Source organism: Staurois parvus, unplaced genomic scaffold (assembly GCF_062004578.1).
Source record: "Staurois parvus isolate SC_StPar_1 unplaced genomic scaffold, SC_StPar_1.0 ptg000026l, whole genome shotgun sequence".
Taxonomy (NCBI): Eukaryota; Metazoa; Chordata; class Amphibia; order Anura; family Ranidae; genus Staurois; species Staurois parvus.
Genome location: NW_028317822.1, coordinates 92831 through 118491, shown reverse-complemented (window position 1 = coordinate 118491; position 25661 = coordinate 92831). Strand labels below are relative to the sequence as shown.

The 25661-nt window shown below is 44.8% G+C and overlaps 1 protein-coding gene and 1 pseudogene across 1 annotated transcript in view; both read left to right on the top strand.

Moving 5' to 3' along the window:
- Positions 1–25661, top strand: part of HHIPL1 (HHIP like 1) — a 47523-nt gene that overhangs the window by 16280 nt on the left and 5582 nt on the right. Inside the window, exons 4-8 of the mRNA XM_089656354.1 lie at positions 4623–4951; positions 6618–6744; positions 10989–11134; positions 15302–15383; positions 19370–19452. Of these exons, the coding sequence (XP_089512480.1) occupies positions 4623–4951; positions 6618–6744; positions 10989–11134; positions 15302–15383; positions 19370–19452 (767 nt within the window). The remainder of the gene's footprint in view (positions 1–4622; positions 4952–6617; positions 6745–10988; positions 11135–15301; positions 15384–19369; positions 19453–25661) is intronic.
- LOC149471159 (U2 spliceosomal RNA) lies at positions 8754–8871 on the top strand (annotated as a pseudogene).

The following is a 25661-nucleotide window of genomic DNA, read 5'->3' as shown; positions in this document are numbered from 1 at the left end:
AAAATAATTTTGCTGCAAAAATTCCAATTTGACCTTTAGCAAGGTTTCTAAGAAACAACTAATCGACAGAATCGATTATAAATGATTATGAAAATACATGTCAGCTATTTTCATAAGCGATTAGTTGGCCTGCATACAGAATGCATTATTTGTTTGCAGCTCACATACAGCTCAGTACACCGTCCATACATGTCAGTATACACAGTGCAGCACATATACAGCTCAGTACACTGTCCATGCATGTCAGTATACACAGTGCAGCACATATACAGTTCAGTACACCATCCATACATGTCAGTATACACAGTGCAGCACATATACAGCTCAGTACACCATCCATACATGTCAGTATACACAGTGCAGCTCACATACAGGTCAGTACACCATCCACGCATGTCAGTATACACAGTGCAGCACATATACAGTTCAGTACACCATCCATACATGTCAGTATACACAGTGCAGCACATATACAGCTCAGTACACCATCCATACATGTCAGTATACACAGTGCAGCACACATACAGCTCAATACACCGTCCATACATGTCAGTATACACAGTGCAGCACACATACAGCTCAGTACACCATTCATACATGTCAGTATACACAGTGCAGCACACATACAGCTCAGTACACCATTCATACATGTCAGTATACACAGTGCAGCACATATACAGCTCAGTACACCGTCCATACATGTCAGTATACACAGTGCAGCACATATACAGCTCAGTACACAGTACATGCATGTCAGTAAGTGAATATGTGAGAAGCAATGCCTCGTGGGACATGTAGCCCTGGGCAGGAGAAGGAAGAGAGTAATTCTGAAGGCAGAAGTTTTTTCAGCTTGCTATAGGGGCACGCTCTACTATACTTTCAGCTTGCTATAGGGGCACTCTACACTATACTTTCAGCTTGCTATAGGGGCACTCTATACTATACTTTCAGCTTGCTATAGGGGCACTCTATGCTATACTTTCAGCTTGCTATAGGGGCACTCTATACTATACTTTCAGCTTGCTATAGGGGCACTCTATACTATACTTTGCAGCTTGCTATAGGGGCACTCTATACTATACTTTCAGCTTGCTATAGGGGCACTCTATACTATACTTTCAGCTTGCTATAGGGGCACTCTATGCTATACTTTCAGCTTGCTATAGGGGCACTCTATGCTATTCTTTCAGCTTGCTATAGGGGCACTCTATACTACAGTTGCAAGAAAAAGTATGTGAACCCCTTGGGATTACGTGGAGTTTTGCATGAATTGGGCATAAAATGTGCTCTGAACGTCATCTAAGTCACAACAATAGAAGAACACAGTCCGCTGAACATAATACTACACAAACATTAGATGCTGCCATGGTTTAATTGCACATAACATGTAAACATTCACAGTGCAGGGAGGAAAAAGTATGTGAACCTTTGGACTTAATAACTGGTTGACCCTCCTTTGGCAGCAATAACCTCAACCAAATGTTTCCTGTAGTTGCAGATCAGACCTGCACAACGATCTGGAGTCATTTTGGACCACTCCTCTTCACAAAACTGTTTCAGTGTAGCAATATTCTTGGGATGTCTGGTGTGAATCGCTCTCCTAAGGTCATGCCACAGCATTTAAATCGGGTTGAGGTCAGGACTCTGACTGGGCCACTCCAGAAGGCGTATTCTGTGCTGTTGCAGCCATTGTTTTGTTGAATTACTTGTATGCTTTGGGTCATTGTCCTGTTGCATCACCCATCCTCTGCGGAGCTTCAGTTGGCGGACAGATGGTCGTACATTTTCCTGCAAAATGTCTTGATAAACTCTGGAATTCATTTTCCCATCAATGACAACAATCCATCCAGGCCCTGAGGCAGCAAAGCAGCCCCAAACCATGATGCTCCCTCCGCCATGTTTCACAGTGGGGATGAGGTTTTGATGTTGGTGTGCTGGGCCTTTTTTTCTCCACACATAGTGTTGTGTGTTCTTCCCAAACAACTCAATCTTGGTTTCATCTGTCCACAGTATATTTTGCCAGTAGTGCTGTGGAACATCCAGGTGCTCTTTTGCAAACTTCAAATGTGCTGCAATCTTCTTTTTGGACAGCAATGGCTTCCTCCGTGGTGTCCTTCCATGTACTCCATTCTTCTTTAATGTTTTCCTTAATGTAGATGTGTCAACAAAAATGTTAGCATGTGCCAGAGATTTCTGTAGGTCTTTAGCTGACACTCTGGGATTCTTCTTTACCTCATGCAGCATTCTGTGCTGTGCTCTTGCAGTCATTTTTACAGGATGACCCCGCCTAGGGAGAGTAGCAACAGTGCTAAACTTTCTCCATTTGTAGACAGTCTGTCTTACCGTGGACACATGAACATCAAGGCTCAAGGAGATACTTTTGTAACCCTTTCCAGCTTCATGCAAGTCAACAATTCTTGATGGTAGGTCTTCTGAGAGCTCTTTTCTGCGAGGCATGGTTCACATCAGACAGTGCTTCTTGAAACCAGTAAACCCAAAACAGGTGTGTGTTTTTTAAGGGCAGGACAGCTGTCAGCAACACATCCAATATCATCACACTGATTGGAGTCAAGGTTGGCTCACTCCTGGCTCCAATTATCTCTGGGAGAAGTCATTAAGCTAGGGCCTCACATACTTTTTCCTCCCTGCACTGTGAATGTTTACATGTTATGTGCAATTAAACCATGGCAACATCTAATGTTTGTGTAGTATTATGTTCAGCAGACTGTGTTCTTCTATTGTTGTGACTTAGATGACGTTCAGAGCACATTTTATGCCCAATTCATGCAAAACTCCACGTAATCCCAAGGGGTTCACATACTTTTTCTTGCAACTGTATACTTTGCAGCTTGCTATAGGGGCACTCTATACTATAATATGCAGCTTGCTATAGGGGCACTCTATACTATACTTTCAGCTTGCTATAGATGCACTCTCCACTATATTTTCAGCTTGCTATAGGGGCACTCTATGCTATACTTTCAGCTTGCTATAGGGGCACTCTATACTATAATAGGCAGCTTGCTATAGGGGCACTCTATACTATACTTTGCAGCTTGCTATAGGGGCACTCTATACTATAATAGGCAGCTTGCTATAGGGGCACTCTATACTATACTTTCAGCTTGCTATAGGGGCACTCTATACTATACTTTCAGCTTGCTATAGGGGCACTCTATGCTATACTTTCAGTTTGCTATATGGGCACTCTATGCTATACTTTGCAGCTTGCTATAGGGGCACTCTGAAAGCTGAAGTGCCTTTGGGGGACCCCAGAAGAGGAGATTTAGGGCTGCAAAACCACTACACAGAGCAGGTAAGTATGACAAGTTTGTTGTTTAAAAAATAAATTATTGCCAGCTGGGACCAGCTGATTGGTGAATTAACCTACCAACATGTTTTTGGAGTGTGGGAGGAAACCAGTGGAAACCCACGCAGGCACAGGGAGAACATGCAAACTCCAGGCAGGTAGTGCCAATGTTGGGATTTTAACCAACAACCCTAGTGCTGCTAAGCAGAAATGCTAACCAAGGATAAATATATATATAAACCTGCACTAATAAGAACCACAATAGATATTCAATAATCAAAAATGAGGTGTAAAACATAGAGCAGCTGAACACAACAACCCTGATACTAGGCAATCAACAATAAATACATAGAAGTGCAGCACTTAAAAAGTTACAAATAATCATAAGAAAACAGTGAAAAATGTGTCAACAAATAGTCCATCCAAAAATAAAATAAAAGAAAAGTCCCAGAGGCTGTGATGAAACAATAGAAAACCAAGGACAGTTGTCCTGTCACCAACCTCTACTTCAGAAGGCTTACCAGAAAGGCATGACCCCCTGTTAAGCGTGGTCAATCACGCTTTGTTAAACAATCCAGAAAGCTCTACACTGGAATCCTCCTCCAGATCACCAAAACAGCCGATAAGGATCTTCCAAACAATAGACTTTAATTAGGGTAGCTAAACCATTCAGGATAAGGCTTGGAAAACATGCAAAGAAAGAATGCTCCACATGGTATAAAACCATAATCACAACATTTATTTAAAGTGTGATTGCACTCACATGTAAGCAAACATCAATAGGTATTGATTGGCAAAAAAATCCAAATTTTCCAATTTCCAAAATGGCCGCTGACCATTGGCACATGTGCAGTACTGTGTGTGCGTGGCTCCACCCTACGCGTTTCGTCACAGGTAACATCACCAGGTGCCCTAGATTGACCACTCTTAACAGGGGGTCATGCCTTTCTGGTAAGCCTTCTGTAGAAGTGCTAACCACTTTGCCACTGTGCTGCCCATGTTAAAAAAAATATGGGGCAGGAAGTCATGACAAATCTCCCAAATGGGACACAGATTGCAAAAATAAAACTGGCATGGGTTATAACCCTTCCTTAATCCAAAATGAAACAAAAAACATTTTGCTTATAGTTCTACTTTAATTTTTAACCAAAACTTGGGGGAATTGAGAGCTTTCAGTTTTTAAAGCCGTTGTTCAGCTGGTAGGAAAGTGCTCTAATGCAGAAACAAACATGCTTTTTCAAATTAAATGAACATATTAAATAAGATGGTAGTCAGTTGGATCTACATCTCCTTCTTTTGCCACCATTTTCAGGTCTACATTGTTGGGCAAAGTTCTACGCATCGATGTCAATCACAATAACCACGGCCCACTTTACCGGATCCCACCTGACAACCCGTTTGTCAACGACCCATCTGCCAGACCTGAAATCTTTGCTTACGGGGTGAGGAACATGTGGCGCTGCTCTTTTGACAGGGGAGACCCTCAGACAAAGGAGGGGAAAGGACGCCTCTTCTGTGGAGACGTGGGACAGAATAAATTTGAAGAAGTCGACATTGTGGAGAAAGGAAGGAATTATGGCTGGAGGGCCAGGGAAGGATTCAGCTGCTATGATAAAAAGCTTTGTACCAATGCGTCACTAGGTAATGACTCCTTACCATCATGTGGTACTGCTGTAGAACATATAACGTTCACTTAAAACTGATATTCCAGGTATAGGTAGATGCTAGTGGTTGAAGTCAACCATAAACCTCCTTTATTTGTCTGAGACTCCAATGACACTTGAGTTCCCAACTCCATCCCTGGCCTCTTTATTAGGTGCACCTGTTCAATTGCTTGGCAACACAAATTGCTAATCAGCCAGTCACATGGCAGCAACTCAATGCATTTCGGCATCTGGACATGGCAAAGACAAGTTGCTGAAGTTCAAACTGATCATCAGAATGGGGAAGAAAGAGGGTTTAAGTGACTTTGAATGTGGTATGGATGTTGGTGCCAGATAGGCTGGTCTGAGTATTTAAAAAATTGCTGATCTACTGGGATTTTCATGCACAACCACTCTAGGTAAATTGAGACTCATCAGACTAGGCAATGTTTTTCCAATCTTCTATTGTCCAATTTTGGTGAGCCTGTGCGAATTGTAGCCTCCGTTTCCTCTTCTTAGCTGATAGGAGTGGCACCCGGTGTGGTCTTCTGCTGCTCAACGTGTTGTGTTCAACGTGCTGTGCGTTCAGAGATGGCATTCTGCATACCTTGATTGTAACGAATGTTTATTTGAGTTACTGTTGCCTTTCTGTTATCTCGTCTGCCCATTCTCCTCTGACCTCTGGCATCAACAAGGCATTTTCTTCCACACAGCTGCCGCTCACTGGATATTTTCTCTTTTTCGGACCATTCTCTGTAAACCCTAGAGATGGTTGTGCGTGAAAATCCCAATAGACCAGCAGTTTTTGAAATATTCAGACCAGTCCATCTGTCATCAAAGTCACTGACATCCCCTTTCTTCCCCATTCTGATGCTCTGTTTGAACTTCAGCAAGTCATCTCCCCCATATCTAGATACCTAAATACATTGAGTTGCTGCCATGTGATTGGCTGATTAGCAATTTGTGTTACCAAGCAATTGAAAAGGTGTACCTAATAACGTGGCCAGTGAGTGTACGTATTTCATCTGTTTTTCTGGAATCCAGCTTTAGGCCTCATTCACACGGGTGTACTGATCCTTGTGCTCAAGTGATGGGCCGTCATCAGCCTCCCAGATGTGCAGGCTTTCCGTGTGGGGGGTTGTCAACGGTCTTTTGAAATCAATGACTGGTGACCAACTGCACAACTATTATTTAATTACTCATTAACATTTCCATGCACACCAAGCTATCCAGCAAAAGTGCAGCCAGTCCATCTGTTCATGGATTTGAAATCCCCACTCTTCTCCCTCTTCTCTCTGGATGAACCAGAGCTTTGTTCTGTGATGACGCTGACCAATCAGAATCACTCTGATCTGTCCCGGAAGAGCTGCACAGAGAAGAGGGAGAAGGGCGAGGATTTCAAATCCCCAGATCGCTGAATTGGCTGTTGGCACGGACAGCTTAGCACCCATGGAAGTTAGTACAGCAGGGATGGGTCGATGGGGAGGGTGTAGGGTGTTAGTTTACCTGTTAATTTATGGTGCAGTCTGTCACTAGCAATAACACAGGTTTTTTTCTTTTCCCAAGTCCAGGAAAATTAAAAAAAATACTCCATGACAGTTTCTCCTTTAAAAAATGATAAGTTCTCCCATCACTAAATCATTTATATAATTTCTTCTCTGTAGATGATGTTCTTCCTATTTTCGCCTACCCCCATAAGTTGGGGAAGTCGGTCACTGGGGGATATGTGTACAGAGGCTGCGAATATCCAAATTTAAATGGTCTTTATATATTTGGAGATTTTATGAGTGGGTAAGTCAAATGTGTTCAGTTTTTTAAGTACGCTTACAAAATGATCTATACCTGTCTCAGTGGACTTGCTCCCTTGCCCCTGCAAGGCTCCCCACTTCAGTCGTAGGTGCCAATACAACTTTGGGCTCACCTTCTTGACAAAACTTTAATCACACAGGGCCAAGATGCTCCAACGTACCTGTCAAGGATCCGGGTATGACCAGAGATGTGTGGACTGACGCAGGGAAACAGCAAGCTTCTGGAACACAGGCGTAGTCAGGATGGAGAGGTGGAATGGTCAGGCAGGCCGTAAGGTACTGTCAGGCACCGCCCGGCGGGATCTCTAGTGACCCACAGAACAGGATTCTCCAGGGCGCGGAGTCTAAGCCCCAGTCTGCCTTTTCACCAGAGCCCCTGATGGTGGGGATGGACTTGGCGCAGGACTGAGACCAGGTCGCGGCCCCTGAGTGCACCCAACTGTGGTAGAGGGGTCCGCTGAGGGTATGTACCAGTGGAAAACCTGATGTGAAGGGGCTGGCAGGTTCGGACAGTAGTGACTGGATCCGTGCGGGATGGATGGATGACAGTATGGAGTGTAGCGTAGTCAGACAAGCCGGGTCGGTAACGGTGGAGGCAGATCAGTACAAAGCAGCAGGCGAAGAGTAAATGGGTCACGAGCCAAGGTACAGCAACAGGGGGTCAAACAGCATAGGAGTAGGCAGAAGAATAGTCAGGGACGAGCCAGGAGTCAGAGCAGGAGAAGTCAGCAGAGGTCAGGATCAGGCAGGGTCGGCAACAAATCAGATAGGCAGAGGAACAGGAACACAGGATACAAGGCACAGGGGCTCATGGGAAACAACACCAAGGCACTGATCACAGTGCCTGGTCCTGCTTAAATACACCTCCTGCAATCAGCCTCAGGTGATGGCCTGATTGCAGGAGTGAGATTCTGGCTGCTGAGAGCACCCGCTGGCCAGCCTTGGTACTGCAGCCCACAAGGCAGGTGAGTCCCACCACCATTGGCGAGTCCATTCCTGACAGTACCCTTGCCCACTGATGCATTTCGCTTCCTACTATAGTGTAAGCGCAAAGTCAATATGGGGCGAAACATGTCAGTGATGAAGAGCAGTTTGGAGTGCCTGATGCCAAAAAACATTTCTGTTTTGCTAGCTTTTTTGGCTCAAAATGACAACAGTCCCCGATGTAAGGGTGCTGCTTAGCACCCCTTCACACTTTAGCACTCCAGTGCTGTGCACTTTGTTGTGTAGCATTTCATGTATTAGCGTGCACTGCACATAAATGTGTTCCAAATGCACCACAACAGACAAGAAAAAGGGCCTGCACCATTTTTGTAACGCAGTGCACCACAATGTACAGCATATGTACTGCAGCGTGGGTGTGTTACCAACTGCTATAATTATACATTCTGATATAATGGAACCCAAAGCAACAGTTTCATGCAAGTGGAACACTAAAAAAAATGTTTTTGCTGTGTGCTGGGTCCATTTTAGTTACCTCCTATTCTTGGAATGCTATGTCCAGGGGACTGCTGGATTGCTAAAAATGTACATACCAGTGGTGACTTTGATCTCCAGGCTTAGTTGTTATGAGTTCCATTGTTCATACAGTGATGATAGTGGGTTGCTTACTCTTCAACTCCTCCATTTGTTTCACGAAGTGCAAGGCGTTCTCTGAATGGACAAAGGGAGGGGCAGATGAATGTTAGGATCTCCACCTCCCCCCATTCAAAGAAAGCCTTTTTTGTTTGTTTTGTTTTTGGTTTTAGATACATTTAAAGCTAGACCCAAAACACAGCAAAGACATTTTTTTTTCCTAAGAGTTCCACTTTAAAGTGAGCTGCAGTTTCGGTGGTGCAAAATAAAAAGACTATGAAATCATATTTTACAATAGAGTGGTCTCCAAACTGTGGCAAGCAGGCCATATGTGGCCCTTTGCTTGCCTTTATCCTGCCCTTGAGGTACTATTCCTCTCGCTGACCCCAACAACGATGAACCATTCCTCCCACTAACATCGCTTCTCGGCCTTTTGGCTAAGATCAAGTGTAGTATCTGTTCTTATCAGTGTCCAGCAGGGGTGCTCCACGGCCATTCTAGCTTTGCGGGGATGGCTGGTTGTATAGTACCCCTGCTGGAATGATGGGAGTCTGGACGGCTAGTACCGGCTGGAACAGAAAGCGAGGCGCCCACGAGTTGTAGCTGGGGCCCGTGAGTAATTCTCCCGGGAAGACCAAAGGGCCCAGTTCCTCCTGATTCGAACGGATCTACCTTGTCTGGCCAGGGGTCGGGAAGGCAGAAAGTCCGCAAACCAGTGCCCCCTGAGTGGTCACCTCAGGGGTGCCCTTAGTAACACCTGGGTGTGGGACCCCACAGTGTGAAAATGGCACATGGTCACTGTGTTTACCACTTTTCCTGGACAGCGCCCTTAGGACCAGGCCTTCTGGCTAAGTTTGGGGCAATTTTTGCTACAGGCCTCAGGGCTTGGTCTATGCACAATTTGGCACGACCACTTTTTTATTTTCTATTTATTTATTTAATTTATTCACCTCCCACGTTTTGTCACTTTTTCTTACTTATGTGTGTGTTTTCCTCACAGGATGGAGGGTGTGGGTCCTCGGGCCTGCCCTGAAGTCTAGGGGGAGGATGTGTGGCCTTTTGTTTCCTTCCTCCCCTGTCCCTGGGGGGTTTTCTCTTTGTGAGAGCCCCCTGACCAAGTACTGAGTGGCTGGCTTCGGCTGGCCACAAGGAACGGTGGTCCACCAGGCCGTTTGGCCAGGAGGACCAAATGGGAACCTTGTCCCTGTCAGGAGCTTCGTGCCCCGGGGATCAGGGTAGTGGTCCATCCCCTTCGGGGGAAGGACAAAGCACACCCCTAAGTGCACTTTTTCGTGTGGTGTTTTACACTTGCACTTTTTTTGTGATTCACTTACGGGTTTTTTCGTTATCTGCACGTTTGCGGACTTAAGAAAAAAAAAAAAATTCCTCCCACTCACAACAACGATGGGGCATACCTCTTCTCACTGATATAAACGTTGGAACACTATTCCTCCCACTTCAACCAATAACGGGGCAGTGTTCCTCCTACTGATGCCAACAACGAGGCACTGTTCCTTGCATTGACACCAATGATGGGACTCTCTTCCTCCAACTGACATTAACAATGGGACAGCATTCCTCCCACTGACACCAATGATGGGGAACTATTCCTCTCACTGAGCCCAATGATGGGGCATCATTCCTCTCACTGACACCAATGATGGGGCACTATTCCTCTCACTGCGCCCAATGATGGAGCATCATTCCTCTCACTGACACCAATAATGGGGCACTATTCCTCCAACTGAAACCAATGATGGGGCACCATTCCTGTCACTGACACCAATAATGCAGCACTGGTCCTCCCACTGATACCAATGATGGGGCACCATCCCTCTCATTGATGGTACTAATGATGGGGCATTATTCCCCTTGCTGATACCAATGATGGGGCACTATTTCTCACATTGACAGCAATGATGAGATACTATTCCTCCCACTGACACTAATGATGGAGCACTATTCCTCTCGCTGACAATGATGATGGGGCACTATTCCGCCCACTGACACCGATGATGGGACACCATTCCTCCCACTGACACCAATGATGGCTACTTCTGCAACTGACATCAATCATGGGGCATTACTCCTCCCATTGAAACCAATGATTGGGCACTATTCCTCCTCCTACTGACCACAGGTGTTATGTAATTTTTTTTACTCATACTGACTTTGGACCATTTTACACTCCCACTGACCACAGTCTGGCCCTCTAAACGCCAAAGAACAGAAAAACGGCCCTTTGTTTAGTACGTTTGGAGACCCCTTCTTTAGCAAAACACATATCTGTGTAGCTAGCCTTTGTGTAGCCCAAGCATTACGGGCTCAGTCTGCCTATTCACACTGTTTTGAGACATCTGCCAGCCACTGACACCAATCATTCTCTTTTGGTTCCTTGTGAGTGTAATTCGAATATTTTATTTAATGTATACAGAACTCTATTAATTCATGTTCTCTTTATATCTGCCCGGAGTTCAGCTTTAATGAACATCTATGAAAACAACATAACAATTTCTTCATGTAAATTGATATTTTAATGAGTTCAGCATTCTGCTCATTATGGAAGGAACATTCTGTATTGTTCAGACAATCGGAGATGATCTGTTATAGAACATGAACCCTTCTTAATGTGTTTTTTATTTTTTTGGACAGACGTCTGATGGCTCTGAAAGAGGAGCAGAATACGGGACAATGGCAGTACCATGAGATCTGCATGGGCATGGGTCAGACCTGCATGTTTCCCAAACTCATTAATAATTATTACCAGTATATTATCTCTTTTGGAGAGGATGAAGCAGGTAATTGCAGCAAACTGTAGTGCTTTTTCTATCAGATATGGTAATAGTTAAAAGAACTGCTTTATTTTGAAGGCACACAGAACTCAGTCTGTATTACTGTAAGCATATTCCACACTATTTCAAATATTTTTTTGAATTTGAAAGTGACAGCACGGTTTAATCATTGAAATAATAAGAGTCTGAATTTGGCGCAATAGAGTGACATTTGAGCACTATTTATATGTATTACTGTAAGGCTCTAGAGCCCAACCTGGGGTCCGATAACTGCATGTGGCACTTTGAACCCAGTAGTCAGTAGTGGGACCACTGGTTTCTAAAGGGGCAGTGTTGTCTAACCATCTTTTGTATTATCTCCCCAGTTTCTGACTGTCTCCTGCAGTCTCCAGTATTCCACCACAATTGTGGAACTCCCACAGTCTCTAACTAACTCCTGAAGGATCCATGTGACCAAATAAAAGAGCACCAAGTGTTCATCTTAGGACTCCACAATTCTTTATTGTCATAAGAAGACAAACTGTGGTCAACGTGTTTTGAGGGGCCAAAAAAATCCAGCTTCAACAAGGCTAAAAAACAAATACAAAATACAGCCCTGATGAAGGGGGATTCTTTTGCCTCCTGTAACACGTTGGCTAGTTTGTCTTCTCGTGACTTATGTATCATTAACAATAATGAATTTTAGGCTCTTGCTACAGCTAAAAAAATGCAAACAGGTATTTTTTTTTGCAGAAGATCCTTGTTGTATCTGTTTGCAATGAAACAAACATACCTGACTGTTTGCAATCTTCTATTGAATGTACGTTGTGCTTAAAATACATTTTGAACAATCACTTGCTTGATAAAAGGGTCCTATGTGACCCCAAAACATCGCTATCTTCTGCTGTGATGTGATCATTTAATAAAGCATTGCCCCCCCCCATGAATATCACTCGCCTAGGTGAATCTCATGCCTGCCGTGCCTCCTGGGATATGTACGTCTCGTCTTTGAGAAGGCATAGTCCTTCATTGACAAAGGAGGTTGGCAGGCCTTGTGGCACGTCATGAGAGCCATTGGCTGTACCTGGAGGAGCTGGCAGAAGATACCGGTGCAGAACAGAGCGAGGGGGGGGGGGGGGGGGCAGAGGAAAAGTGTATTTTAGCAGAACAAGGCTGGATCCACTGGGTGGGTGATTACCTTAACTGTGCAGAACACATGAAAATGGGAGGGGAGAGGGTGAATATCTGCATTAGGTACAGAATCAGTTGTTTTTTTCTTTTGGGTCCATTCAAATTCTTATCCTATTCTATTAAGCTTGGATGAAGAGGGAGCTTTGTTGCTCCCAAAACATTACCAAGAATTTAAAGCAGATTTCCACCCAACTGCCTCCCTCCCCCCGTTTTTTTTTTTCATTTTACCCCCACTTTCTGTGGGATGGGATCTGCACATTTCAGCTGGCAGCCCTCAGGATGATGAAGCACAGTGGTCACAGTACACATCATTCCCCTAGATGAATGACATGTATAGGAGGTGGATCCAAACCCCTTTTCAAAGAAAAAAAAGGATTAAAAAAGCCGCTATACAGGTCATGGAGCAGAGGGGGGGTTGCAGGAGGCACTTTCGATTTTAGGCTGAAGATCTGCAGTAAGGTGCTTTGGACTCTGTCATTTTGTGATGGGGCCCATTTTTTTAAGTTGAGGGGCCACAAAAAAATGCAGATTAACTGCCTGTTTTTACCCTCTTTCTCACACCAGTGTAAACTAATCCGTAATGCTTATTTGCCTTCAAAAAATGTTACTACAGAATGACAGGTGCTCTCCATGGGTTAGGAAAAAAAATGTATCAGTGATGATTATATATTTATTTTTATTTATTTATTTCAGGTACTTATATAGCGCCGTCAATTTACGGAGCACTTTACACACACATATATATATATATATATATATATATTGTACATTCACATCAGTCTATTATCAGATTATTCCATTTATTGACTATCACAGACACCATCTCATGCCGCATTAAAATTTCACAGTTCCACTTATTATTAACAAAAGAAGAATAACACATTACCATGATCCTTATTACATTTCCCAGCACAGATGATAGTACATGATATTCAAAATTGATGGCAGCCCCCGATGTTTCAGGTTTGGGAGATAAGAATTTCATTTTGCACACCTGAGGTATAAACACATTGGGTTTTTTGATCCTGTGATTATTTTCTAGCTGCGGATATTGCGGTAGTAGCTGAGAGCATGTCCGCGGCCCGTCCACCACTACTGATGGGATTATGAAGATCAGGATATTGAGTGACAGATCATTCCATTGAGAATGAATGTGTGTTCCACTCCATCCAGCTTCCTCTTTCCACAAAAAAAAAAAAAAAGTCAAATGCTTATTAAAAGTCACCGCTCGACATGTGCAGTGAAATGGCTGCATCTGGGAATTTGATATGTACATTATGCATTTAAAATAGTAACAAAACATTTTGCAGCTGCAGTGATGACAGAGTGAATACACGTCATATTTCGATTGCTCCAGCAATTCCCTCTTTTAAAATTCTAATGCAGCATGGTGTGCTGGATTCTATGACTGATATTTAAATCTGAACTCCAACCTTCCCTTCAGTCTTGCACAGTCGTACTGATTTCACTGCACACTGTGAGCTTCTCATGGGGTGCATTAGAAGCTGCAGTAAGTCAGATAGAGCCCGCCTCATTTCCTGGCTGGATGACATCCAGTATCACCCCCCAGCCTCATTTTCCATGAAAATAAATGATGAAGTTTTGTGCATAGGAGCAGGACACTGTGCAGCTATGCCAACTCGGCATCACCGAGGCTGCACAATACCCCCCTGGTCCTATGGGGGGAACAACTGAACTCTGGGGGGGGGGGGCATAGCTCAACTCAGCACTCCTTAGATCTGGCCCTGATTTCCAACTCACCTCAACTCATCAGTCCTTAGATCTGGCCCTGACTTCCAGCATCACCTAGCACTTTCTTCCCCAGCCTGTCCCTGGCCTGTCCCTTTCCTTCATCGATTTTCAAGCTCATCCCTTTTTAGCATGCTGATGAATAGGGGGAAACCAGAGAAGGCAAAATATTACCATACTAAACTTCAGCTTTAACATATATATAAACTCATGCACTGAAATCTCATATAAGATTTAAAGAAGCCTTGTCTCCAGCTTCCAAAATTGCTGGCAAAAGTTTGAAGAAATAAAAATGTTTAATTGCTTATTTGCTGCTTTATTCCCTTCATAAACAATGCTCTATTTACTTGCAATGTGCCTTTGACCTTGCTAGGTAATTTGACTTCTTCAGGAAAGTCTTTTAGATGTCTACAGAAGGAATAATTTGCATGAATTGCACATATAATGTTATGGAGAGATTTCTGTTGAAATGAATGGTCTAGAGCAGCTGTTCTCAACCTGTTACCCTAGAGGAACCCTTAAAATAACTTTCAGGTTTTGAGGAACCCCCGCCGAAACCAACTCATTGGTGGTCTGAGGAACAAATGTCCCTTTACATTGGTGGCCAGTGGAAAGAATATTCTCCTTACAGTGGTGGTCAGACAGCTAAAAAGATCATTGGGTTCATGCCGCTGGCTCTATCAGGTGGCATTGACCCTGGAACTATGCAGGTAGTATTAAATGAGAGGTCAGTCAGCCACAAATCAAGAAACCCCTAGCAACTGGAGGAACCCTATGGTTCCATGAAACTGGTCAAGAATGGCTGGTCTGGATACAAGGCCTCCTTAAAGTGACATTGTCAAGGCTCAAGCAAATTTTAAAATATTAAAAATGACATCAAAATGGTAAAGCTTATGCAAGATTTTAGTAATGGTGGGACTTTGAAATTTTGGTATCTGTTGGAGAGTGAACCCACTCTTGATTCTGTCAAGGACTCTATTGTGATGTGATCACTGTGCTGAGTTCCCTTGTTGGCACACCTGCTTTGTCTAAGTGGTCCTTCTTCAGCTGGATTTTAATTTCTTATGGAGCATGTAATAGGAGGAGTTGGAACACACAAAGGTGGGCAGGGACACCCAAAACTCCCAGGAAGACAGATGCATGCTCATATAAAAAGAGCAAAATCCAACACTCAAGGGTCTGATATACATATAACAGATATCAGTTAATACAAAATTATATGTAGATATACTGATTTTTTGTTTTTATTCAAAGGGGAGCTCTACTTCATGTCCACTGGTATACCAAGTGCTACATCTCCCACGGGTGTCTTGTACAAGATTGTTGACAGTTCAAGGTAAAAATAACTTGTATATTATGCTGGTTATATTTCTGTGTATCTAAGACCCCCTGTACTTGTACTGTATTTAAAATGGAACTATAGGGATCTACATATGCGTACTCACCTTTTTCTTCCATGTGCCAGTTTTTGTGTGTCTTCATTGGTCAGTACAGGATGATGTCAGTCCTGCGTATGCACAGGAGCAAGTCATCTGAGCACACAGGGATCAGCCTGGCGTTGTAAGCTAAGCTGTGCATGTGCAGCTCAGTTTACACCACCGGAGAACATGGTGAGCAGGCAGGTAGGTGTATTTTATTACAGTGAAAATCCTGCCTGTTCTCTGTTATAGTGGAACTTAAGTTCCATTTTAAAATAAATGTATTTGTTTATTATTTATTTCAGGTACTTATATAATGCTGTCAATTTACACAGCTCTTTACATATATATTGTACATTTACATCAGTCCCTAACCCTCAAGGAGCGTACAATCTAAGGTCCTTAACTCACATTCATACATACACATACTAGGGACAATTTACACAAGACCCAATTAACCTACCAGCATGTCTTTTGAGTGTGGGAGGAAACCAGAATACTTGGAGGAAACCCATGCAGGCCACAGGGAGAACATGCAAACTCCAGGAAGGTAGTACCGTGGTTGAGATGACATTAGATTCGGTTTGCAAAGCCAACAAGACATGCAAGGATGAAGATCCTTTTATTAAAAAAATGACAGTTATTTTCAGCTGAGCCCTTTGAGATTTCAAAATTACACTAACATAAAATAAAGATCATTATCCTTGTATTAACTGCAAGGTATAACTGCAATCACATGGCCATTTCTGATCCTGTTCGGAGTGGGTCTGTAGGATATTCAGCACCTCAATGTCAACCTTTTTTTAAAAGGAGCAATGTTTTTCAGCATTCCTTATTCTAACCAAGTCCTAATTTACATAGCAGGCATGCATTTTGGAGGAGATTGCTGGTGATAGAGGTGGACAGAATTAAAAGGGCTGCTCTACTTGCTGGCAGACAAGCTATAGGTGTTATTGTTCTTGCAGACACAGCAGACGTGCGAGTGACAATGCCACCATGATTTCTGAATCACAAGGTGAACTTTGTCACTGTAATAATGGAAGCGACAGAGAGGATACAGGTCTGGAATTATTACCGGGTTATTCAAAGGTATTGATGTGCTAAACCATGGGAAGCTTTTACATGATAGCAGGCTGCTGGCCCAATAAATTGCACTCATGGAATTCCCCAACTGCACAGCCCAACATAACAAAATGATGGGAATGTTGGTGACACCATTGACCTAATATGACCACCTGGACATATTTGGTCAATAACATTGTCCATATATTGTCCATATATGGCCATGTGAACAGATGATGTCACCAGTATCCCCTCCCCTTTGTTACATGCACCTGCAGGGTGGGGAATTTTCTGGCCCCTGCTGATTGGGCTGGCTGTCCGCTATCATGTGACAGCTTCCCATGGGTTAGCTCATCAACTCATCTGATCACCCCACCCAGCTGACGCAGTTCCAAAAGCTAAGCCGGGGTTCATCCCACTTCCCAAACTGCCTATAACTGTAAAAGAAAGCCAGTGGCACTCTGTAAAAATCCAATGCATGTACAGGTGAAACCCGAAAAATTTGTATATCGTGCAAAATTTCAGTAATGCAACTTAATAGGTGAAACTAATGAGATAGACTCATTACATGCAAACCAAGATAGTTCAAGCCATGATTTGTCATAATTGTGATGATTATTATGGCTTACGGCTCATGAAAACCCCAAATTCACAATCTCAGAAAATTAGAATATTGTGAAAAGGTGCAATATTCTCGGCTCAAAATGTCCCACTCTAATCAGCTAATTAAGCCATAACACCTGCAAAGGGTTCCTGAGCCTTTAAATGGTCTCTCAGTCTGGTTCAGTAGGAATCACAATCATGGGAAAGACTGCTGACCTGACAGTTGTGCAGAAAACCATCATTGACACCCTCCATAAGGAGGGAAAGCCTCAAAAGGTATTTGCAAAAGAAGTTGAATGTTCCCAAACTGCTGTGTCAAAGCACATTATTAGAAAGTCATGTGGAAGGGAAAAGTGTGGAAGAAAAAGGTGCACAAGCAGCAGGGATGACCGCAGCCTGGAGAGGATTGTCAGGAAAAGGCCATTCAAAAGTGTTGGGGACTTTCACAAGGAGTGGACTGAGGCTGGAGTCAGTGCATCAAGAGCCACCACACACAGAGAGATCCTGGACATGGGCTTCAAATGTTGTTTTCCTCTTGTCAAGCTGCTCCTGAACAAACAACATCAGAAGCGTCTTACCTGGGCTAAAGAAAAACAGACCTGGTCTGTTGCTCAGTGGTTCAAAGTCCTCTTTTCTGATGAGAACAACTTTTGCATCTCATTTGGAAACCAAGGACCCAGAATATGGAGGAAGAATGGAGAGGTCCAAGGACCCCGAGTATGGAGGAAGAATGGAGAGGCACACACTGCAAGATGCTTGAAGTCCAGTGTGAAGTTTCCACAGTCTGTGTTGATTTGGGGAGCCATGTCATCTGCTGGTGTTGGTCCACTGTGCTTCATTAAGTCCAGGGTCAACGCAGCCGTCTACCAGGAGATTTTGGAGCACTTCATGCTTCCTTCCGCAGACAAGCTTTATGGAGATGCTGACTTCATTTTCCAGCAGGACTTGGCACCTCACACACTGCCAAAAGCTCCAAAACCTGGTTCAATGACCGTGGGATTACTGTGCTTGAGTGGCCAGCAAACTCGCTTGACCTGAACCCCATAGAGAATCTATGGGGCATTGCCAAGAGAAAGATGAGAGACATGAGACTGAACAATGCAGAAGAGCCGAAGGCCGCTATTGAAGCATCCTGGTCTTCCATAACACCTCAGCAGTGCCACAGGCTGATAGCTTCCATGACACGCCGCATTGAGGCAGTAATTGCTGCAAAAGGGGCCCAAACCAAGTACTGAGTACATATGCATGCTTCTACTTTTCAGAGGTCCGATATTGTTCTATGTACAATCATTGTTTTATTGATTGTAATATTCTAATTTTCTGAGATTGTGGATTTGGGGTTTTCATGAGCTGTAAACCATAATCATCACAATTATGACAAATCACGGCTTGAACTATCTTGCTTTGCATGTAATGAGTCTATCTCATATATTAGTTTCACCTTTTAAGTTGCATTACTGAAATAAATGAACTTTTGCACCATATTCTAATTTTTTCGAGTTTCAGCTGTATACCTTTATTGTTCTGGACAAACACAAAGCCCCATTTGGGATCTCCTTGCTTGATGCGTTTCACCCAAAATGGGTCTAAAGACTCTACAATTAAACCCAATTTTGGGTGAAACACCCCATCTGGCATCTCTTTCTTTAAGTTTCGCTCAAAATGGGTCTAGAGAATCTAAAATTAAACTCCGTTTTAGGTGAAATGCATCATTGAGGCCGTGGTGGGTTCATTTCTGCCTATCCAGAACAATAAATAGACGCTTGCATCAGATTTTAACAGAGTGTCGCTGGCTTTCTTTCTTTTAGCAATGAAAACCTCATCATCCTCTGCCCTATCCAAAACGAAAAAAAAACGTTGGCGTTAGAATAGTTTTAACAGTTGCCGCACATTATTTGTAAGCTGCAATGTCCAAATGAAGCCAGCTTGTCACAGTGTGCATGTGCTAATGTTCACTCTGAGGATGTGCAGATCATATTCTGGCTCTGGAATCTCCAGCAGATGTGTTGGGTCACACTCAACTTCACAAATCCCTTTTTTGCTATTACACTCAGGGAGGCCATTGCTTAGATTGGGCATGGAAATTGCGTATAACGTGTTCATGTTCTGTAATTATGAACAGGCATTACATAAATGGATCTCGTATTCAGTCACTCAGAACACTGCTCTTCACAATCGGCATCCCAAATGCCCTTTTTTTTACCATTCCAGACTTTAATGACTGTGCTTGTCTCCACAGGAGGGCCCCGCCTGGTAAATGCCGATATCACCCCTTACCGGTCAAGACGAAAAGCACCACTTTGCCATTTGTGCCAAAAGAAAGTAAGTTAGGAGATTCTTATAAGAGTCTTTTTGTCTGAAAAAAATGGACTATGATTAACTAAACATTTACTTTACACGTGTATAAATTCCTGATATTCCTCAATGTACAGCAGCAGTGTATTTTTTTAAAAAAAAGCTGCACCTATTGCCTTAAAAGAGGCATCCTTGATCTCCAGTCAGTGACGTTGCCTAGGCTGAGATCATGCCATCCATCAAAAAGCACTGAATGGAGGACAGGCAGATAAATGAAAGATCCACCTCTTCCATTCCTGAAGCACTTTTATTAATGGCAGCTTAAGTACAACTTCTGTGACTGGAGGAGGGGGCAGGAAAGGGCGGGCATAGTCGGGGCTTGGAAAGGGCGAGCCTAGTCGGGGCTTGGGAAGGGCGAGCCTAGTCGGGGCTTGGGAAGGGCCAGCCTAGTCGGGGCTTGGGAAGGGCCAGCCTAGTCGGGGCTTGGGAAGGGCCAGCCTAGTCGGGGCTTGGGAAGGGCCAGCCTAGTCGGGGCTTGGGAAGGGCCAGCCTAGTCGGGGCTTGGGAAGGGCCAGCCTAGTCGGGGCTTGGGAAGGGCCAGCCTAGTCGGGGCTTGGGAAGGGCCAGCCTAGTCGGGGCTTGGGAAGGGCCAGCCTAGTCGGGGCTTGGGAAGGGCCAGCCTAGTCGGGGCTTGGGAAGGGCCAGCCTAGTCGGGGCTTGGGAAGGGCCAGCATAGTCGGGACTTGGGAAGGGCCAGCATAGTCGGGACTTGGGAAGGGCCAGCATAGTCGGGACTTGGGAAGGGCCAGCATAGTCGGGACTTGGGAAGGGCCAGCATAGTCGGGACTTGGGAAGGGCCAGCATAGTCGGGACTTGGGAAGGGCCAGCATAGTCGGGACTTGGGAAGGGCCAGCATAGTCGGGACTTGGGAAGGGCCAGCATAGTCGGGACTTGGGAAGGGCCAGCATAGTCGGGACTTGGGAAGGGCCAGCATAGTCGGGACTTGACAAGTGCTGGTCATAGAGGCAGATGGTCATTAACCCCCACTGCTGGGGGTATATGTAGGGGGGCAGAGAACTGAAGATTTCAGCTAAGGGTGTTATAGCACACAGTACTGATGTATGAGCATCAGATTCTGGCAAAAAGATCCTGCATAAAATTGCAAGGATTGGTTGTATGGCAAATGGGCAAATTTGCTAGTTTTCACGTGTACACGCGTGTAAAAAAGATCCTCTAACTTTCCCTGGGGTATGGTGTATGTGCGTGCTCAAGTATTTTCTTGTACATGCATAATACTGACCGGCAACTCTCATTTTAATTTTTTTTTTTTTGACTGCTCTATTCTAGGGTTGCCACCTCATCCCTTTAAACCCGAACACATATTAATTACACAGGCTAATTTAATACATATAATGCACTAAGTGAGTTTAATTACCACCTTAATCAGCCACAGAATTTCTGTAAATAATATGTGTTCGGTTTTAAAGGGATGAGGTGGCAACTCTAATCTATACGCAGGACAAGTTTACTCATCTGTATGTACAGGCCCATTAAAAACAATGCACTGCATTTAGATCAGTAAAAAAAAACTGAATGCCTAAAAATGTGGCATTATTAGGCGTCTGTGTAAGAGGGCTAGGACAGCAGCCTAGGGTTGCCACCTCATCCCTTTAAAACTGAACACATATTAATTACACAGGTTTTGTGGCTCATTAAGGTGGTCATTAAACTCACTTGGTGCTTTATCCGCATTCAATTTGCTGCAGAAACTGTGTAATTAATATGTGTTTGGTTTTAAAGGGATGAGGTGGCAACTCTACGGAGCAGCCACCAGCACAAGCGACATTTCTCATTGAATGCAAGTACGGTTGCTTGGGCTGATTAAAAAACAAAACAAACTAAATTTAGATTCAACCGCATCAGCATTTGTCCTTTCTAGGATGTTTTGTTAAATCCTAGAAATGTATGAAATATTTATCCTTTCTGTTCCCTTTTATTCGATGTTATGTGAGGCCACTGGTATTTGGCAGTACAGTGGACATTTGCAGGGGGACGGTCGCTGATCCTGCGACCACAGGCATATCTAGGTCAGCGCCGCTCAGAAAATAGTTCTCGAGATGTGTTTGTTGTCTTGGCAACAAAGATCTCCTGTTCGTTGAATTGTCTTTATACAAGTAATCTGCATGTACGACAACCCAGCACTGTGCAGCCAGAGAGAGGAACGTCCAACATTCAGCAATGTTACAAATCTTCTAGGTTTCAGAAATTCCTAGGTACAAAATTAAGGTTCATTCACATTTTTCTACACAAACGCAGGTTCTTGCTGGCAGAGGATCCTGCGTAAAATGTATGCCTAACCCCTCGCCTACAGGGCACTTATACCCCCTTCCTGCCCAGGCCAATTTCCAGCTTTCAGCGCTGTCACACTTTGAATGACAATTGCGCGGTCATGCAACACTGTACCCATATGAAATCTGTATCATTTTTTTGAGACAGCTTTCTTTTGGTGGTATTTAATCACCTCTGGGTTTTTTATTTTTTCTTAAACAAACCAAAAACCACTGAAAATTTTGAAAAAAAAAAGGTTTTCTTAGTTTTGTTATAACATTTTGTAAATAAGTGATTTTTCTCCTTCACTGATGTGCGCTAATGAGGCTGCACTGATGGACACTGATAGGTGGCACTGATGGGCACTGATGAGGAGGCACTGATGGGCATTAACAGGCATCACTGATGGGCACTGAAAGGCAGCACTCATATGGCACTGATAGGCGGCACTGATAGGTGGCACTGATAAGCGGCACTGACTGGCACTGTTAGGCGGCACTGACTGGCATTGATAGGTGCCACTGACTGGCACTGATAGGTGACACTGAAAGGCAGCTCAGATGGACACTGAAATGTGGCATTGATGTGGCACTGATGGACACTGACAGGTGGCACTGCTGGGGCTACACTGATCATCAGGGCACACTGAGCATCAGTGCCCTGATGATCAGTGTACATGTCCCCTCTGAGGAACGCCGATTACCGACTCTCCTCTCCTCTGTCAGTGTGACAGCTCGTGAGGAGAGAAATGCCAATAACCGGCATTTCCCTATTTACGTGCGATCAGCTGTGATTGGACACAGCTGATCACATGACCGAACCGACATCTTCAGCTCTTTCTGTTGATCGATGATCAGCTGTGTCAGAGGGACACAGCGCACCACCAATCGCCACGCTGCTCGCTCCCGGAGCCGCGCATGCGCGGCTAGAATGGGAGGACGTCATATGACTTCCTCCGGCTCATTGATTACTATGGTGCTGTATTTAGATGCATACAAAACAATACACTGTGCGCATCTAAATGCAAATTTATTTCAGCCTGTGTGAATGAGCCCTTAAAGCTGAACTCCAGGTAAGTAGTAAAGAGTAAAAATGAATGCTGGCACCTAATCATCCAGTGTAATTATGTGGATTTGCATTGTTTTCAGCCTCCATACATCAGCACTCTGAGTGGGAAAGGGTGGGGCAGCAATTTGAGTCAGTCAGACTCTATCACCTATGCCCGATACATGCGATAAGAAAATCGTACGAAAAATTTTGTGGAACCGCTGATCGAACGATTTTCTCTTCGTTGATTAGCAGGATGTTTTAACCGATAACGATATTGTGAACGAAAAAATCCAGTTGAACAACAGTGAAAAATGTTGTCGTTTCGCATATGAACGACCGATTTTCTATGCGGTGGTATGACAGTTGTATGAAAAAAATCTATCAAGCGCTATCACGCATGAGCGGAAACAGAAGATGACCCGGATGTTTATGTCCAAGGAATCTTCATAAACACGAACGAAAAATCCAAATGTTAAAAGTAGATTGGCCTAATGAGATGATGAAACCAGAATTCTGCAGATTATATTTTATATTATATGCAGATTAACGCATTGACTTCTGCTGCCTTCCTCCTGGGTAAATGCATCTTTCTCCTACCTCCACTCTTAACTCAAAAACGCATTGACTCCTGTTAAATTCTGAACAAATGGTGTATTTATATTTGTGTATGTTGACCAGTCCTCACCTTTAGCTGCACCCGTTTTTTTATGACTGTAGTCTGTTTCCTGAGAAACATCCCCCACTACTCACGTGATCCTGATCAGCTTCTAATTGGGGTGGAGTTGAATGCTCATTTGAGCATCTCCCTATAAATTTAGATCAGCTCATGGGGGGAGATCTCTGATGGGGGGCACAGTCTCTGATGGGGGTGCTGCTTCAGATTGAGTGCGGCTTTGAACAAGTGCGATGCAGTTAAACACAGCAGTTGAACTAAAGCAGGAGAACATAAGCAGCAGGAAGACACAACAACAGCAAAAAGCTCTACTGCATGCTGGACAGACTGCAAGCAAACACCCTGGGAAACATCTCTTACATACCTGAGACCCACTCCGTGTACCTTTTATACAATACATCCCCTCTTCTCCTTTCCATATTACTATCCTCTGTTCCCAAATCTCATTTCTTTACCCCTCTGCTCCACCCCAAAACTTGTACATCTCCCCCTCATTGCTATCATCTCCCTACTATTGCTCTCATCACCTCCCCAAAATGCCTCTTCCACTCCTCCTTCTCATTTTCCTCTCCTCCGTTCCCAAAATCCATTCACTATATCCCTCTGCTCCTCCCAAACAATTGTATATTGTGTCCTCACTGCTTCCTTCGCCCCTCTACGGCACCCACCACCTCCTCCTATTACTCCACTCTCCCACTGACCCGAATACCTCCACTAGTGGTTTCTCACGCTCCTGCACATCCCATGCCACCTTTCTCACCCTTCTCCTCCTCATAACCGTGGGTTACATCTCCCCGAATCCTGGCCCTCCACCACCTCCCTCACAATACCCTCCCGCCTCCACGTCCCGCTGCAACCCCCGCAACTTAGTATCTGTCCCCCTGCTCCCTAAAATCTCCCCCCGTTTTCATGTGCACTCCTGAACGCCCGATCGGTGTGCAACAAGCTTACCGCCATCCACAACCTCTTTGTTTCCCGTTCCCTCAACCTCCTGGCGATTACGGAAACCTGGATCCAGTCCACTGACTCTACCTCCCCTGCTGCACTCTCCTACGGAGGTCTCACCTGGACCCACTCACCCAGGCCCAACGGTCGTAAAGGTGGTGGAGTTGTTCTGCTCCTGTCACCGCAGAGCACCTTCCGAGTCCTCCCAAACCCCCCCTCCCTATCCTTCTCCTCCTTCGAGGCCCACTGCGCCCAACTATTCTCCCCAACCCCCCTGAAGATTGCTGTGATATACCGGCCTCCTGGATCCATACCCCGCTTCCTGGATGACTTCTCCTCCTGGCTACCCTTCTTCCTCTCCTCTGAGCTACCCACCATCATCCTTGGGGATTTCAACATCCCTGTCAACCTCGACAACCCGGACACAGTCCGTCTCCTCCACTTAACCTCCTCCTTTGCACTTGCACAGTGCATACAATCCACCACCCACTCCGACGGTAATATCCTTGATCTCGTGTTCTCCAACCGCTGCGCTCCCCACAACCTCACTAACACCCCCTTCCCTCTCTCTGACCACAACCTGATTACCTTCTCTATCTCCTCGTCCTCCAACGCCTACCCCTCCAAATGTCACACTACTACCAGCCGTAACCTCCGCAACCTTAACCCTGCCTCCCTCCACTCTGCAGCTGATCAACTTCACGACCGCATCCTCCCCCTGTCCTGCCCCGACTTGGCTTTGACCGCCTACAACAATGTGCTCTCAACAGCCCTCGACTCACTAGCGCCTTTAACCACACGCAACATCAGACCCCGACCGCTCCAGCCCTGGCAGACTGATCACACCAAAACCCTCAAATGACACAGTCATGCCCTGGAGCGACTATGGCGCAAAACCAAATCCCAACAAGCCTTCACCCGCTACAAATCTGCCTTCCACGCCTACACCTCCTCCCTCCATGCTGCCAAACAAGCCTACTTCCTGACCCTCATCAAGGCCCTCTCCTCCAATCCTCGCCGACTCTTCTCCGCCTTTAACTCTCTACTCTCTCCACCCCCACCTCCACCCAGCACCTCACTCACTGCCCTTGAGATTGCCAATCACTTCAAAAACAAGATTGACACAATTCGCAAGGACATTGCCGCAACTCACACGCCCTCTCAACCCGTCCCCTCTCACACAGCTACCCCCTCATCCCCCCTCCCCCTCGACATAACCCGCAGGGACTTCGTCGCTGCT